The 17,285-nt window shown below is 43.0% G+C and overlaps 1 protein-coding gene across 5 annotated transcripts in view; it reads left to right on the forward strand.

Annotated features, from left to right (window-relative positions):
- The window catches only part of LOC122772761 (receptor-type tyrosine-protein phosphatase mu-like), a 117,420-nt gene that overhangs the window by 15,366 nt on the left and 84,769 nt on the right, over positions 1-17,285 (forward strand). For all 5 annotated transcript variants that reach the window (XM_044031027.1, XM_044031018.1, XM_044031035.1 and 2 more), the window contains exons 3-6: positions 2,640-2,718; positions 4,245-4,360; positions 5,422-5,596; positions 12,861-13,154. In XM_044031027.1, coding sequence (XP_043886962.1) covers positions 2,640-2,718; positions 4,245-4,360; positions 5,422-5,596; positions 12,861-13,154 — 664 coding nt within the window. The remainder of the gene's footprint in view (positions 1-2,639; positions 2,719-4,244; positions 4,361-5,421; positions 5,597-12,860; positions 13,155-17,285) is intronic.

Below are 17,285 nucleotides of genomic sequence, written 5' to 3' on the forward strand. Positions count from 1 at the left end.
TGGTACCATTACCATACAAGACTAAACCGAACCATTCAACTGGATGCAAATGATTCTGATTCTGATTCACAAACATTAGCAGGAGTAGGAACAACATACGCTGTTCAGCGTATTTCATGAATCTGGCCGTGATTTTGAACACGCAAGTATTTTATGAACTGAGTAAGAACATTTCTGAATGAATATAATGAGAATTATATTTTATTTCTTCACCTTTCACTAAGGAGCTATACTTAATATGTAATTGTCTGAAAAGATTTTCTTTGTGTTATTTATTTATTGGGGTACCCAGCTCTCTAGCTTAAAGAGGTTTGCTTGTAGGTGCAGCTGATGTTGTCTGGATCCATATTACATGTAAATAAAATGTACCCCTAACACATTCTTATAATTTAAATAACAAAAGAAACAAACCCTGACACGTGATCTTCAACAGCAGCTTCACTCTTGAACATAACGGCGTGATGCTTCTAAATCACGAGTGGCATTCAGTAGCATCAAAGTGTGTGGTGAGTTTCAGCTCCGTCACGGTGCAAAGGGAAGACTTACATGATCCACGGTGAGTGATGCATCATCACAAACCCGCAGCATCTGTTGCCTTTCAAGCCCCAGTGGAAGGTGTGTCTCTGTTTGTAACAGTGTCTGACCTAAACACAGATAAATGTGACGATGCTAATGATCTTAGCAACTCTCGGTTAAGAAAAGAGGGACCAACGCGAGATTGTCACTAATTAACAACATGGTACTAATTATGGGTGTCTGTAATTGCATGGTAGCCAACGTAATTGTCAAAGGGAAAGCACCTGATACTTGGAAATTCTATTTTAATTACCACGAAGCCTTTTTGTCATCGTGAGCCCTTCAGCCTTTGATAATCACTCTGTGTCAGATCATGCCTAAAACTTTTAATTGTGATTGTCATGTGGTTCCAAAACGGCTGAATATCACACGCAGGACTTGAACGAATGTAAAGCACAACCTCTTTATGTCGTGTACATGCTACTGGGAAAGGTGTGCTTCATGCACAAGATGAAAAGCCATTATTTATCGTGATATGCAGCCGCGCAGCATTGAGAAAGAAAAACCTTAATGTCCTCATCTATCTTGATTTCAATACAGTACAGCCTATGGCAGAGATAATCAATCCTGCTGTAATGTCGTACTTAGCCAAGTCCCTCAGGGCCGTAGTCGGTGTGGTGATGTCGACATTGAATGTTGAGTTCAGCGTCTGCCTCTCTGACAAATGACAATGGTGAACTTTCCCTCGACATCAACAGCTTCTGTCCCGCGTGAATATTTTCACCCCAATTATGCAGCGCACTATCACTGATGTTCAATTATATCACAGCTATTAGGCAGAGGCTGACTGATGTCCGCTGCACAAACAAAGGATTTCAATTAGAGTGTGGGGGCCAGTTCATTTGTCTGGTGGCAATATATGGAGTGGTTGGCCTTTTAATTTCCTTTAAATTAGCCTGTAATGAGGCCATAATTGGCACCCAAGACGTTCACTTTCATATTTCACCAGACAAAAAAAGACATTTATAATTAGACAGTGTTATCTGAAGGCATCCGGCCTCCCAGATGACAGTGGTAACTATCTGTGCTTCAACATTCCAACGCTACAAAAGGAATCTCAGATGTCGTGCGTGCGCTGCTTAGCTACAGCAGCAGCATGTATGATTCTCGGTGACACCATATTTGGATTAGATCCATTAATATAACATTCACTTGGATGATAGAGACTCATATTTAGGGAATGATGGCATGTAAAACATGTGTGCGGTGTCATGGCTGTGCGCACCACACCCTGGGTTTGGGGAGGGACCGGCATTCTATTTCCCTTTTTATCTGAGTGCAGACCATGGAGCACATAACTCAGACACACCCTCTTGTCCCTTAAAATAGAAGCATGTTGGTCCGACACAGCAGCACAGTCGCGCTTGACTTCAGGTTAAATGTCGAGCAGCTGTGTCGTGCCACGGCGGTTGTGCTGTTCAGTTTGCTGATATTAATGGATGAAGTTGTATTAATGAATGAATGAATTAATTAAACAGTTGTAGTTCAGAACCAGTTATGACATGTTTATAGTACGACAATGTACAAGGTACATGCAGAAGGAATTTGAGGGAATTGGTCCTGGAAAGTCCTTGAAAAGTCCTTGAATTTGTTGTCAATCTTGACATTTTGTAGCGTTTTCATAAATAGCTGAAGTTCTGATCTTGTAACAAACTCATTGCTGTTGTAAAAGAGGAACGCATCACAAACTTAAATCAAATGACAACGAGGACGTATGCCTTTTCATTTCTTTGTAATTTAATGCCTTTGTCGTTTTTATGCGTTTCCCCTTTACACATTGCTCTGAACTCTGAGGTGTGGCACCTCCCTCTTGTCACAGACCGTGTGTTAATGGTCTCGGGGCTCAAACTTAATTTAACACTTGCATGTCATAACACCCATCGCCCGTGACATATTGTGGAAATAATGTCAGCCGCCCGCAGCCGTGTGTGCGACCGGCTGCAGCTCAGCTAAGACCAGGTCACATTAGTCAGAGCCGAACCTCTCGGCCTCACTTCAGGTGCCATTTGAAGACGTGTGTCCATTCATCACTGGATGTTATGAGTCTCCTCTCTCCTCCTCAGATTGTGTTTGAAGCCGTAACCTCAGGGCAGCGCGGCCTGCTGGCCATCAAAGACGTCACAATCCAGGGCCACCAGTGCAGTAAGTCATCGCTTTTATTTTTTTCCTCTTTCCCCATAAAATGATATCATCAAAGTGTCATTGTCCTTTACATGACACTCTCACAAATACGTGCATCACTGTACTGTTCAAGGCCTCCCAGTCAAACAAGAGGGCCTTCAAAGAGAGTGTAATACCTCCCTCCTCCTCCTCCTCCTCCTCCTCCTCCTCCTCTTTCTCCTCTTTCTTTCTCCCTGAAGCTTTACAATCATGCAAGAAGAAGAAGTGAGCTCAGGATGTAATGTTTAAGTGCCCATATTCAATCTCTCCTTTGAGAGATGGGAGAAAAAAAAGAATTCCAAACATCATACAGTGCTGCTGCTGCTGCTGCTGCTGCTGCTGCTGCTGCTGCTGCTGCTGCTGCTGCTGCTGCTGCTGCTGCTTGTGTTTGGATTTTCTCTCTTAAGGACATTCAGTAAAAAGCATCTCATTGCTCAGATGTTTAGGATCGTGCTCTTCACACCAAAATGTAATCACCAGCACGTTTGGAGAATTTCTGCAACGGCTTTTGGGATAACGAGGATGAAGGATTCTCGTTAGTCCATCACGTGTCAAGCGTTGGCCTCTAACTCCCCCGGTGGCCATTTGAATTCCTACAAACTTGTATTGTCAACACGCTGGAAACACACTCTCCAGTGTGTGACTGGTGTCGCATACAAATGAACACAACAAAACCTATCGAGTATTCTGACGCGATCAATGTTTCAATCTGTAAAAAGCAGGAGTGGATCCATAACACTCTCACAAGCAATCGGGTTTCTTTGAGTGACCCCCCTCCCCCCCTCACCACCACTCCCCCTCCCCCCTCACCCCCAGTGGAACACGGCCAATTAATTTTCTATTCATACGAGCATGTGGAATATTTAGCACAAAGGTGTGATGATGCCACCGGGCCTTCTGCCTCTCAATCAGTCGTTAAAGATGGTGGTTTTTTTGGCACCGGCATGGATTGATGGGACAGATTTATGAAGGAGAAGTGAATTTTGGAAGACAAGGTTATAAAATATAAAGTAGAAGTGAAAGTCTTGATGATGAAAGTGATAGAATTAGCTTTTGCCGAGTCTTCAGAGATTTGGTTGTGTTTTTGAATCAAGGTCGCTCCACAGAAATTGCCCTATATTTCCATGCAGAACAGCGGTACTAATCAGAAATGTTCTACATAAGTTACTTTGTGCACAGATAATGAGCACATTTGGAAGGAGAATAAAGCGTTTTCAAACATCAAAAAAAGAGAAAAGGGACGCAGTTAAAGTGAGGTTTAGTAGGTGCAAGTTCGGCCTGTAATGTCTCATTTTATTGATTTATTTTGAAATGATCCTCACTAAGTGATGCAGGGCATTGACATTGAGGGCCATTAAATAAAGGAAGGGGCACCATCCATTCAAAGCTGCTTCTCTGTTGTTCAATTGCACACAAATCTTGACAGAGGAGTTAATAACAGTGACATTTTTAGGGAGGATTAACTGAGTCTTGGCCACAGCCTGGTTAATATTTCTCTCTTTTCTCAGTGAACACGCCTCACTTCCTGACAATAAAGGGAGTGGAGGTCAACGCTGGACAAACGGCCTCTTTTCACTGCACCGTCAATGGACGCAAACGGGACAACTTCCGTCTGTGGCTTCAGGTAAGAGGCTGTTTCTGCAGGACTGTGTCGTACTTTCATGTCACCGCTTCTTTACTCGGTCAGTAACTGTTCACACGACACAGGGCAAAAGACCTGAACCCTGGACAGATCCTCAAACCACTGCAGGGCAAACAGTGACGAAAAGTCACATGCACACCGACTGAACCTGTTCTACGTCAAGTCCACACAGAAAGGTCCACGTTGCCCACTCACTTCACATATTCCACTAAATCACAGAGAAATCTAACGAGTAACAAAGACAAGAGTTTTTGTAACAAGTTAAAGAAAACTTTCTGTTTAAAGCAGCTCACAAACGTAACCTCGACAACAAAAAAAGAAAAACTTGTACATCGCACTTATGACTAGCACTTATTTGTACCCAAATATTTAAATGCACTTTTGTAAGTCGCTTTGGATAAAAGTGTCTGCTAAATGACATGTAATGTAATGTAAAATAATGTAATGTAATGTAATGTAATGTAAAAGTCTCCGTCTGTGACGTTTTAAGACATTAGCAACAGTTACACAAAACATTCACTAAATTAGTCAATTTAGAGAAGAAGAAAACAGGTTTTGCCTGATTAAGAATCAGTGTTTTGGTCTGATATTCAATTTTTGTGAGCAGCAAAGGTAAAGTGTCTGGCAGACACAACCCTGCCGGCTCTGCCGCTGAGCCCCCTGTCGCACATGTGATCAGTGGGAGCACGATGCCAGAGAAAGGTCCCGCGCCAGATACTCCATCATTTTAACAAACACGTCCTCATTAGCACAGGAGCTGCAAAACAAACAGTAAGTGATGTCCCCCGATGACAGTAATGAAGAAATATTTCTAATGAACAAATGTCCCCCATCTGCCTGCTGTGAGGGGTGACAGCTGTGTGTGTGTGTGTGTGTGTGTGTGATGAATGTGAACTATCAGCAACCGACGGGAACAATAGGACACAAACATGCACATTAAGTGCACTGGACCAGAGTTTGGTCAACACACAAGGTCAAGCCACTTTGTTTATTGAACCTTTTTTTTTTTCAGTTTTTCAGTTTTTTGTCTCGTGTCCAAACAGGGCCTCGGTGGACGGGAGGCCCCGATGAAAGCCACTAAACCTTGGAACAACCGACGCTTCATCGGCACTTTTGACGTGGAGAACACAACCAAGGGCGACTCGGGCCGATACCGCTGCATTGTCCACTCAGACAAAGGCGTTGGAGTGTCCAATTATGGGGAGTTAACCATAAAACGTAAGTGTTGAGTAAAACACACACACACACACACACGACCTCCATGTCGGGTGACCAGGTGTCCCACGTGTCCCACGTGTCCCACATGTCCCGGCTCTAGACTGACACTTTTCTAAAAGTGTACATTTCATCCTATGGCTGTGGAAAAAAGAAAGGAGGGGGCTATCACTGCTGGAGTGATGTCAATCAACCTGTCACACACAGGACTCCGCCTCCCTCTTGACCTCACAAGCTCGAGTCTGTAACAAATTTCAAAACGTTTTTAATTTCATTTTTTGAAAAAAATAATATGTAAAGAAAATAAGACACAGCTACAACATCCAGAACTTTTACCGGTCACAAGCTCAGATGAATGGAAGGGTCGTGTCAGGAAGGAAATCAAATATGTGGCAACTCCACATGAGTACGATGTGAAGCGACACAGGACACGTGAGTCTTATTAAAAAGACATTTCTGCTGGAAGACAAAGACAGAGTCTTGATAATATGTCTACCTCTGCTGCAACATGAGGAGGCAGAATTTGAAGTTATCGGTATCAGTTATCGGCCCAAACACTCCTGATATATCGGCATATGAGGTCCAGTATCGTGCGTCCTAACATAAAGTGTGTCCTGTGTTTCTTTGATCTATCAACATTCGACACGACGTCTCAGCACTGGTCACATAATAATGCTCCTTGTCCCTGATTTCATCCTACGTCCATGCACACGTCCGAGTCAACAGGAAACGAACAGCAGATTGTAATTGCAGACGTGCTCCCAGGTCACGTCTGTTTATTTTGATTTGTTATCCAGAGGTGTAATACTTTTGTAGCTCAGGATGTAAATATGCTGTCCTTGACTGAGCACAATCCCACCAGAAAACATCACAAAGGAGAGAGGCACCAGGGTTTACTGTAAACCTCACTGATATTTCACTTCTGCAGTCATCTGATATGAATTTATGGAGTAGTGTGAAACTAAATCCTGCAAGGCCTCACTTTCCTTCAGCCCTATAGCCCAGTAATGGCCTTCTATATTTCTTCACCTCAATTTTCTCCCTGTGCTCTCAATTGAATTTACTGCCCTGATTTTTTCTTCGCCCCTCCATTTTTTTTTTTTTGTCTCCAAGCTTCATGTGATTGATAGGTTTAATCCTGGCTGTCCAAATCGAGGTCTGTCAATCATACGAGAATGGCCGGGCCCAGACGCAGCAGAGTGAGGAAGGGGGAGATAAAGTCTCTCTGCCCGAGTGTATCAGTGGGTGTCAGTGGTGTACTCAAAAGAAAATTTAGCGACACACTGGAGGCACTCTAAACCTCGCTCACGCTAAAACACAATCACTCGCACATCCTTCCACATATAGTACTACCCAGACTGCACTGCTTTTGCTGATGGTAGCTTCCAGGCTGTGATATATTTCTGGCACTAGTCAGATCAGTTAAATGTAAAGTGCTTTTGTCATTAATATTTAAAATGGAATCATTCTCCAGATTTTGGGGAAATGATGGAATCGTCCTGTCGTAGCTCCCTTTAAATTCTGTGGAGATCTCACACCTCAGCGACTGCGACATAAGCCAGCTCATCAAAGGAAGGAAAATAGGCATTTTCACGGTTATAAATGTCACACATAAAAAAGCTTATATCTCCTCTTATGGTAGCAGTCGTAAAACAAGAGCTTAACCCTCCCAGCATTGTGTCTGAGTCATAAATCCTCCTTAAACGTGGAGATGAGTTTTTTTGGGGTGACCGCAGAGTGAATGTGCTGCACTTTCTCATTAACATACGGCGGCAGCTTTTTCCTTGAGTGCATGTGAATGCTTGATTATCCTGGATAATCACTTCTGCTTTCTCACAGTATTCAGTATTCAGGTTTATGCGGAAGTGCACTGCATGTGTGGATTGACTCAGTGCGGCCCCCTTTCCTGCAACACCACCCCCCCCCCACCCGCCCCGTGATCTGGATCTCATGTTGTGCGGCTAGTGGTTCTGAAAGGAGTGTAATTACTTCCCTGTGCAAGCGCTCGCTCCTTTCTCAGACTGGTTAAAATCACCTGGAGTCCACAGTGCCTCCGTCTCAGCTCTGACTCGAGGCCTGCTTGTCATTGTCCTTATATTAGAAATAGATCAATTCTTGATTCTGTGCAACACTGTTGCTAATGAGCATTGTAATCATAGGCTTAGATCAAACAAACAATCTGGTCTAATTGTTCTAACAACAGAGCTGAGTGGCAGCTCGTGTCGTCGCCGTCTCTGTCAATTAATTGATACTCAATTAGTCACAAGAAAGAAATGAAAGTATTTGAGAACCGGTTAATCATTTAAGTGCCAAATAATAACTAGTACTAGAACTTGGGCAATCATTTCCACCATTCCCGAGCGACTGTGATATTATATGCTGCTCATGGCGTGATTGTGTGAGCACAGTGGGACACGGTGAAAGGAGCCGCTTACCTCACTGCAGTCTCTCACTCCTGATTGTCAAGGAAAATGTCTAACACATAGAAAGTGAACATTTCCTGCAGTTTCACCAGCAACCATTGCAAAGCTTTAACTGGGATGTTGTTCCTGTTTTTCTCATTATTGATGAGTCATGTTATAGTTACCTATAGTTGTGACAGACAAAGCAAACACATGTCCTCGTTCCCTCAGTGGAACAGTATCATCACTCAAGCATGAGCAGGAATGAACGTGGACAGAGCTCAGGGCCAGAGCTGCCAGTGCAGAATGTGTTCGGATGTGTTAGGGATGAGAATCAGTGAGACTCACTGCAGCTTTAATGCAGCACGTAACAGTGCAAATGTAAACATGTGCAGCACTGACATTATGAATGACTCAAATCAAAGGTGTCATCAAAAGTGATGACACTGGAGACGACGCCTCCTTTAGAGGTAAATTCACTCTAAATCCCTTACGGGCTTTTCCGAACCTGGCTCGGCTCGGCTTGACTCGACTCAGTGATAGTACCTGGTACCTGGTGCTTTTCCTGATACTATAATGTGACGCCAACACATGTGTTTTAGGTGTGTTTGTGTGTGTTTTACGTGCGTGTGTGTTCCATGTGCGTGTGTGTTCCGTGTGTGTGTGTGTGTGTGTGTTCCATGTGCCGTGTGTGTTCCATGTCGTGTGTGTGTTCCATGTATGCGGTGTGTTCCATGTGCATTTGTGTGCGTGTGTGTTCCATGTGTATTAATAGCGTGTGTGTTTGTGTGCCATAATGCGTGTGTGTTCCATGTAATGTGCCCATGTAGTGTGTTTGTTGTGTGTATGTTTAGTGCGTGTCCGTGTGTTCCATGTGCATGCGTGTGTGTATGTGCCTAATGTGTTGTTCCATTTGCGTGTGTGTGTTCCGTGTGTGTGTGTGTGTTCCATGTGCGGTGTGTTCCATAATGTGTTTCCATGTATGTGTGTGTGCGTGTGTATTCCATATGCGTGTGTGTGTGTTCCATGTGTGTGTGTTCCGTGTGTGTGTGTGTGTGCCATGTGCGCAGGCAGGTGCTGATGTGCGCATGTTCCATGTGTGTGTGTTCCATGTATGTGTGTGTGTGTGCGTGTGTGTGTTCCATGTGCGTGAGTGTGCGTGTGTGTGTTCCATGTGCGTGTGTGTGTGCTCTCTGGCAGGCGGGGGCCGCAGTGAAGGAGGGCGCAGCTGTCGCTGGGTCATTCACATATCTGGTTCACACATCATGACAACAGCTGCTCGCTGACCCCCCGCGTATGTCCGCTACTGTTGTGCGCGCGTCGTAGCTCCACTCCAGCCAGCACAGACCGTGGTTCAGTGCCGTTTCCAGGGGTTCCCACTGCTGCAAAGCTGCGTCGGGAGGCTTTAACAGTGGGAACCCAGTTGTTAATATCCTAAAGTGTTCCAGCACTTGAGCGTATTTCACACCGCTAATCCGTCTGCTACGGCGGTTGAACAGAGGATTACTGCACCTACAGGAATTATTTCATCACCACAACCTGGTATTGCTTTTTTGAAGCAGCATCTTTTCAAAGTTCAATGAAATGCTTATTGTTACAATACATCATGCTACTTAGCCATGTTGTTGCAGAAATGGTCTGAAGTGACAACACGAGCCTCGGCGTCAAAGCGTCACTGTGCATTAAAAAGCCGATATTCTCTGCAGAGAATGATTACATGACTGAAGAGGCCAGTCCTGCTTTATGTGTCCTGACTGTGTCGCAGCCAATCATAGATAAGAATAAAAAAACATAAAGTGAACTATCAGTTTGTTCATATGATTAAAAGCTATTGACAATTGTGTCAATTAAGTTTGCTAATATCCTCCATTACACTATTTAAATCATTATTTCATTCAGATTCCTAACCTAGTCTTAAGTATGTTTTATTTTACAAATAAAGGGACTCGTTTTACAATCTTCTCCTGTGATTGTACGTGTCGTCTGCTGTTCTCTTAAGAGTTTAAATAAAAGCCTCAAGGCCAAAGAACCACACGACATTCGGAATCATTTGTTCTTCAAAAACCCGTTTTCTGTTTTAGTTTCATGTTGTGTTTTCATAATATTACAAATGCCAAACATAATTACAAAGGCAATATTTTAGATAAACCACCATTTTATTACATTGAGAGGCTGTGCTTTTATTCTGCTTAAGTGAATCTCAGCATATTGCTCCTTAATTGGGTTAAACCCCTTTTAAGACGTAACATGAAAAGCCATCAAAATAAGTATGTGGTTGAACCGAGTTTTTTGGGGTCGACTTGTTCCTGCGTCTGGCTGCAGCACACGCAGAGCAGGGTCCTGCATGCGAGTGCGACAGAAAGACCTGCTGGATTAGCCAGTTCACTTTAGGTGACGTTTGGCACAGCAACACTGGAAGCCCAGATTAATGGGAGTTTAGGGACATGCACAGAGGTCACTGTGGGGTAACCATCTGCCGGGGGAGACACCTCAACCTGCTCCTAATGTTCCAGGAGTCCTCGCCATGACAGCTCCATGAGAAGCAGCCCAGCAGCTAATGGCATTATTCTGTTCCATATGTGTGCTCATTAGCATTTTTGGCCTCTCGGACACGTAAGTGTTGCAGTACGTGACAAGAGCTGCGGGTCACAGGCCTTTGCACAGCCGACGCCCTTTTTCTGTGCAAATTATTTGCACCTTTTTAAATATTTTTCGAAACATGCATGAAATAAGTGCAGCATTCAGCGTAAGGGTTAGAGGTTAGGTTTGTTGTTGTTGAGGGCGAACAGTCCAAACATTTAACGTCTCTGCAGCATCAGCTGCGTGAGTGAAGACAGTCATTTTTCCTGTTTTCCAGTGTGTTGGAAAACCGTAGCCTTGTGTTAGCATCAAATCTCACACTTTCTTCAGTTTGTCCATTGTGGGCTACTGTAACTGACTTGACTGACTTATTACATACGAATGGAATCTGTACATTTCTGAAACTTTGAAACTCTGATCTGTTCATTAAAATCACATGTGTAGACAAAAGCCATGTGCACAAATGTTCCATTTATCTCTGTTGGCCTTAACCATTAAACATTCACAGTGCAGGTGGAAACAATAATCAAAACTCCTTGACACTAATGAAGTGGTTGCAGCAATAAACTCCAAAAGCTGCCGCTCAGACTCACAATACATCAAGATATTCTTTGAATGTCTGCTGTGACGTGCTCAGGATAACTCTATTGTGTTAAGGTCAGGGCCGTAACTAGGCTGCTCCATCAAGTGGATTTGATTAGTTTGAAGCCATTTCAAAGAAGATTTATTTCCATGTTTGTGGTTATTGTTCAGCTGCTTCACTGGTGGACAGATCCTTTGGCATTTTCTTGTAAAACACTCTGGAATGAATTTATCCCCCTCCATGATGTTGCGATGTCAAGGTACATGATGTTCCATCCGTCGCCCTTCGACACTGCACCAGTTTTTCCCCAAACAATTTAACCTTTGTTTTTTATCACCTGTGATGATCGTGTTTGGCATATTCAGGCATGTTTGGGTGTGTTTCCATTATACACTTCTACTCAGTTTGTTTGCTTTTCCATTAGTGTCAGTACCTGGTGCTTTGTTGGTACCTGCTCTGCCAAGGTTCTAAGTGAGCTGAGCCGATACTGAAATATGACGTCAACACTCACACACTCATGGAACACTCATGAGCGCGATGTCTATGCTATGCTGTTATGTGTGCATTGTTAGCGACTGTTATTGCTAAAAAGAGCTAACAAAGGCTAGCCCGACAGACATTTTTGTCCACGGTTTTTCCTGGAACTCCTGGAACACAGTGAACTCAGATGTTCCATCATTTGTGGGGTAAAATGTTATCCGTCTGAAGTGATTATTTAAAGTCTTTAGCTCATTGGCTGCAGTTTAACCTCACTGATCAGTCTGCATTGTGCCTTTGGAGACTTTGTAGCTGAAAGGCCACTTATAGAAAGGTTATGCACATAAGTAAATTGTTGCATTGACAGATATTAAAACTTGTTGTAATCACTTTTAATTCATTTAATTAATAGTTCTGGATTATGTAACTCTCTTGTAAGAAGTAGTCGACATTAAGCTCCAGCATTTCACCTCCAGTCTGGCTGCACTGACTAGACTGAGGTCCTTGTGACTGCACTTGAAATCAGTTCCATTATTGTAAAGTAAATAATAATTGAAGTTTAACATCCCCATACTCAGCCTGCATCAAGTGTGGAGTATTTTCTATCCTGCTACATTTATAAGGAGCTAGTTTTCCATGCAGTCATTCTCTACTGCTCATCCTTTGAGGTCAAAGTGAGTGGACTCCATGGACCGGTCTTCAGCCTATCACCTTGCATGCCGTTTTGAATGAAATGCCAAGAATGACATTTTGGGCAACCAAAACAGGGAATCAATCACAAACCCCTGGCCTGCTAGCATCATGGGCATCATTACGAGATAGCCATCGCTACCAGGACACAAGCATGTTTGTTGCCACATTTTCCGTCACTCTGCAAACGTTATCCAGATCATTGTCTATCCAACTGCATTGTGTCGATGTCTGTTGGTCACGCCTCTTGAAAGTGGGAGGTGACTACGCACAATCTCCAGGTCTTTGGACTGTCAGAGGAAGCTAATTTGGAGGTGACCGACGATGAGCCCATGATGCACCATCCCATTTGCCAAGCTGAAAAGATAGATTTGGAAATATCTTGTTTATTGGAAAACAGGAAGATGTTCCTCGAGACAAATGCTCAGATTTTGAGCATTTTTCTACTTATTTTGTGAGACTGTTGGTGCTTTTCGTTTTTAGAAATTAAACACACCATTCAAACCGTTTCACCATTAACTTTCTGTTTCCTCAGAGCCTCCTGTGCCCATAGCTCCACCCCAGCTGACGGCTGTTGGTGCCACCTATCTTTGGATCCAGTTGAACGCCAACTCTATCAATGGGGACGGCCCGATTGTTGACAGGGAGGTGGAGTACCGCACCGTGTCGGGCACCATGTACGACCTGCAGCCTGTAGACAAGACCACACACAAGATCGGCCATCTGGACCCAGACACGGAGTATGAGATCAGCGTTCTGCTGACCAGACCTCTGGAGGGAGGCACTGGAGCACCAGGACCCCCCCTGAGGGCCAGGACCAAATGTGCTGGTGAGACAAAAACAATGACTTTAAAGAGCATCACTGAGATTTAAGTGCTAAAAAATGTTTTACTGTCTAACAGGGATACGCTTTAAAACTAGAGTTGATGAACACGAACTTGAAACCTCAGTGGCATTCATCCATTTATATTCAAATGTGAAATGTACTGTGAAGTTGACCCTACGCTTATAAACACATTGAAAGTCTTTTTACCTTACACACTACAGAGAATCTTTTCTCGTCGAGTTAAATGACAGGATTATCGGTGACACCTCTTTTTGAAGGACATGAACACAATATGTATATGGTACGTACATATTCATTTATTGTATTAAAAAAAATCTAAAATGCAATAGAAAGTACTTCACACACACACACACACACACACACAAAAGGAGCTGAGGAAATGCAGAATTCAATTTACTGTAATAAATAAGCCAAATTAAAATTAATTTAAAAAAAAGTCAATGCAATTTTAATTGAATCAGAGAGAAAAAAAAGAATGATTTAAAATACCGGTCTTATGCATTTATATATATTTCTTTCAATTTCTCAATAAAGGGAAAAATTGATCATTAAATGAATATAAATGTTGCCTCAGTCTCTGCAAGTGACATGAATTGCCCAAATCCTGTAAAAGCATGGGATTTGTGTCATTCGTTTGCTGTTGGCACACATGCAGCTCCAGCACAGTTCACCAATTTAATAAACAGATGCAGAAATGTACAACATCCATGTGAACAGCTCAAGCTCAAGCAGTTTATTCTTTCAACATTTAGAAAACATAATATTTAGCTTGTGTTGCCTGAGGCTTGTTGTGTTTGAGTTCAGCTTTTACAAATGACCTCACTGCATACAGTAAATAGCCATCAGGGCTTCATTGTTGGTAAAGCACCGCTGTGTTTTGTCTAATGCTTCATTTTATGGTAATGAAAAATAACTGCAGCTAATGTCAGTGCCAGTTGACTTAGGTAATTATTTTTCTAGAGTGGACTAAGGCCTCTATGTCTTCATTGTTCTCACCTACTGTATGTCTTCATTAAATCTTCATATGAAATATGGAAACAAATGATCACTTTTTAAAAAAACAATGTATTCCACAGTGGAACAATTAGAGCCGTGAATACAAGCATGTGTCACAATAACTGACATGATTTGTAGAAAGCTCAGAAAGCTGCATGGTCCACATAACTGTGTGTTTATTCATCCTCATCCTCGTTCTCATTTCTCTCAGTCCACAACAACATGTGTGAAGCAGAGTGGCACCTTCCATTTGGATCAGTATCAGTAACATGTGCATAAACACTTTGAGAATGCCTGATGATTTAGTACAAATTGGCCCTTCTCACAACATTAACCAGCTAAATTCCCATGCTGCGCTGGGATGCTAACTGTGGGAGCAAAACAAAGCTAGCCTCAGCAGTTTTCCGCACTAATGCTGTTTGGTGTCCAGAGAAATGCTGATGAAAATGAGATTTCTCTCCCCTCACTGGCCACAGTGTAACTCCATCCTTCTCACTGTGAAGGTCAGAGCGTTTTCATTTTTAGTCTGGCTGATGGAAATGAATGGCCTTACCTGTGCAGCCTCCCGAGCCAGGCCCAGATCCTGCAGGGGGTCCTGGCCCTTGGCCGACCCTGCCGGTCACAGTGTTGGAGATTGATGGCCCCTGCTCCCGAAGTGTGTTTGAGGAAGCAGCTCTTGATCTTGTCCGGGTCTCTGCAGGTCTTTCCCACTGACAGGCCGGGCCTCAGCAGAACTCCTAATTGAACGGTTAAGACTCACTGGGGCTGAGTGATACATCACTGTTGGTACAGACAGGCCCCCGTCCCCTCGTCCCCCCGTCCCCCCCACTGCTGTCTGGAGGCGCTAATGAAAATCTGTGGCCACTTTAGAGCACTGCCTCTCACATAATTATTCATTGCCATGCCTTGGTCACTTCGCAAACTGAGCAATGTTTCTGATGACAAAGGATGTTTTAATTCAATCTTCTGTAAAATAGGGAACATGTAATGCAAGGACGCCACCAATTCACTTCAGACTCAGGAGGAAGAAAAGGGCAGCCTTGAAAGGGTTTCTCTCCCATGAAGCACTTTCATTACTTTGTGAGTGAACATCAAAAGAATGTCTTATCCAAGGCCCTGTGATTGCTTTGGGAAGGTTATTTTGTTGGGTTTCAGTGGCGGAGGATGACACAACCATTCAAACAGCATTTGTGCTCTTACATATCCTCTTGTATGTTCACTGCTGAATTTCACAATTTGTTAACAATTTGTCATGTTGTTACTTTGCTGCTGGCCAGACATGAGCTAACAGAGGAACATGTACATTAGCCTTGCTTGTGTGAAGTTGTTTACCACTTAGCACAGAGTTTTCTGAAGGAAGACACTATATTATTAGGTGATGCCCCAGGTTCACAGCAGGGTGCTCTGCACTTCAGCAACACTACTGAGAGTCCACCTCACGCTGAGAAACAATCTTCAGCCCGAGGAAAGTCTAAACAACTACTGCTCTAGTTCTCTGTGTGAAAGTGTTGCTATAGATTGTTTCCCTTTGTGCTGAATGAAACTCTAATCTAGGGTTTGGTTATGGGCCCTTGCACTTAAGATGTTTGCTTTTTCTTTTTTTTCCCTAGCATGCTAATGCTAATAATTATCCAGCAAATGCTATCTTTCACATCCTGGATTATGTTTCACAGAGGTTCACTTCTCAGGTAACTGCCACTCACACTCATTGTAGTAGACAAGTACAGCCAATCTGACCAGTAATCCGGATTACATACAGTATGCAGTGCATAAACGTGCTTGTCGTAGTTTTCTACGAGTGATGGCTATCTAGTGATGGTGTCTAATGACTTTTGCCCCGGGGAACTCTGTAGAGCAAGTATGTTGTCATCGCGATAAACCTGCCTCGAGGGTGCCGCGGGGAAAAAACCCATTTGTGACTGGTCCTAGACGTTTGTGCATGTTGTTGACATGTGACGTTCAAACTATTCACATGAATGATCACATGTGCACAGCTAGGATCAGCAAATATATACAGTCTAATACAGCCATTCTAAAATATCTGTATTGAACATTTATTTTTATTTGCACACCTGTAACTCTGGCTGCACGAGCATCTCATGCACATCTCCTGCGTTTCTTTCTGTATTATTATGTATTTATATTTATATATGTGGAAAACCCACCAGCAAAAATGTTATTTCTTCACAGTTTCAGCGTCTATATGTGTCGCATATGTCACAAACCCGTGGCCCGTCATGTTCCTGTTTCAAAGTAAAAGCCCTCCCGCTTTCCAGTTCTCTGATATAACTCTTTATTATTTTATTGTGCAGCATAGATCTATATTTATAGGAAGTATATTCAGTTTCTCCATTAATCTGGACTAAACGCTACACACCGGACCTGAAGCAGTGAAGCTTCTGGAACTCTTTATTCTTCTTCACCGTTGGTTTCGTTATTGGCTAAGAATGTGTTTGTTTTTTTATTTATTTTCTATGTTTTATCCACTTAACTGTGTTATGCTTGATGTGAATATTGAGTTATTTACAATATCTTACCATCTACTGATTATTTTTAAATAAGTTATAGTTGTTTCAGCTAGAATCTGCTACTTTTTCCCCATACAGTTTGTTTCTAATATAGCAGAGTTAATTCTAGTTGTGAATGGTAGAAGGACACTTTGTCCTGCTTTTCCACCCTATGGCCTTTGCTGTCCCACTGGCATGTTACAAATGGCAATGCATGATGTCCATCCTGGGTCCAAACACCTGCTCAGACTGCAGCCTCTGCCAACTCCACATCTCTGTCTATAAGTTGTCTCCATCTGCGCTCTGGTTCCACGTGGGCAAAGTCTCATCTGTTCTTTCTGCCATTCTGTTGCACTCAGTGCTATTAAACACAAGGGAATCAGCGTTGATCAAATGGTTGTTTACAACAGTGGAAAGTATGGAGGAGTTGCTCAATTATATTCACCCACACCAACGCTGTTTTCTTGCATTTTAGCCCCCTGGCTAATTTGTGAAAGAAACTGGTTCTTTAGTGGTGGTAGAATCATTTTATTTCTCAGGTGACATTAATTCAGGATCATAACACCTTAAGTGGTTGCTGTAAGTATTATTACTTATGACAGTTGACTTG

This window comes from Solea senegalensis, linkage group LG1, assembly GCF_019176455.1.
Source record: "Solea senegalensis isolate Sse05_10M linkage group LG1, IFAPA_SoseM_1, whole genome shotgun sequence".
In the NCBI taxonomy this organism is placed as follows: domain Eukaryota; kingdom Metazoa; phylum Chordata; class Actinopteri; order Pleuronectiformes; family Soleidae; genus Solea; species Solea senegalensis.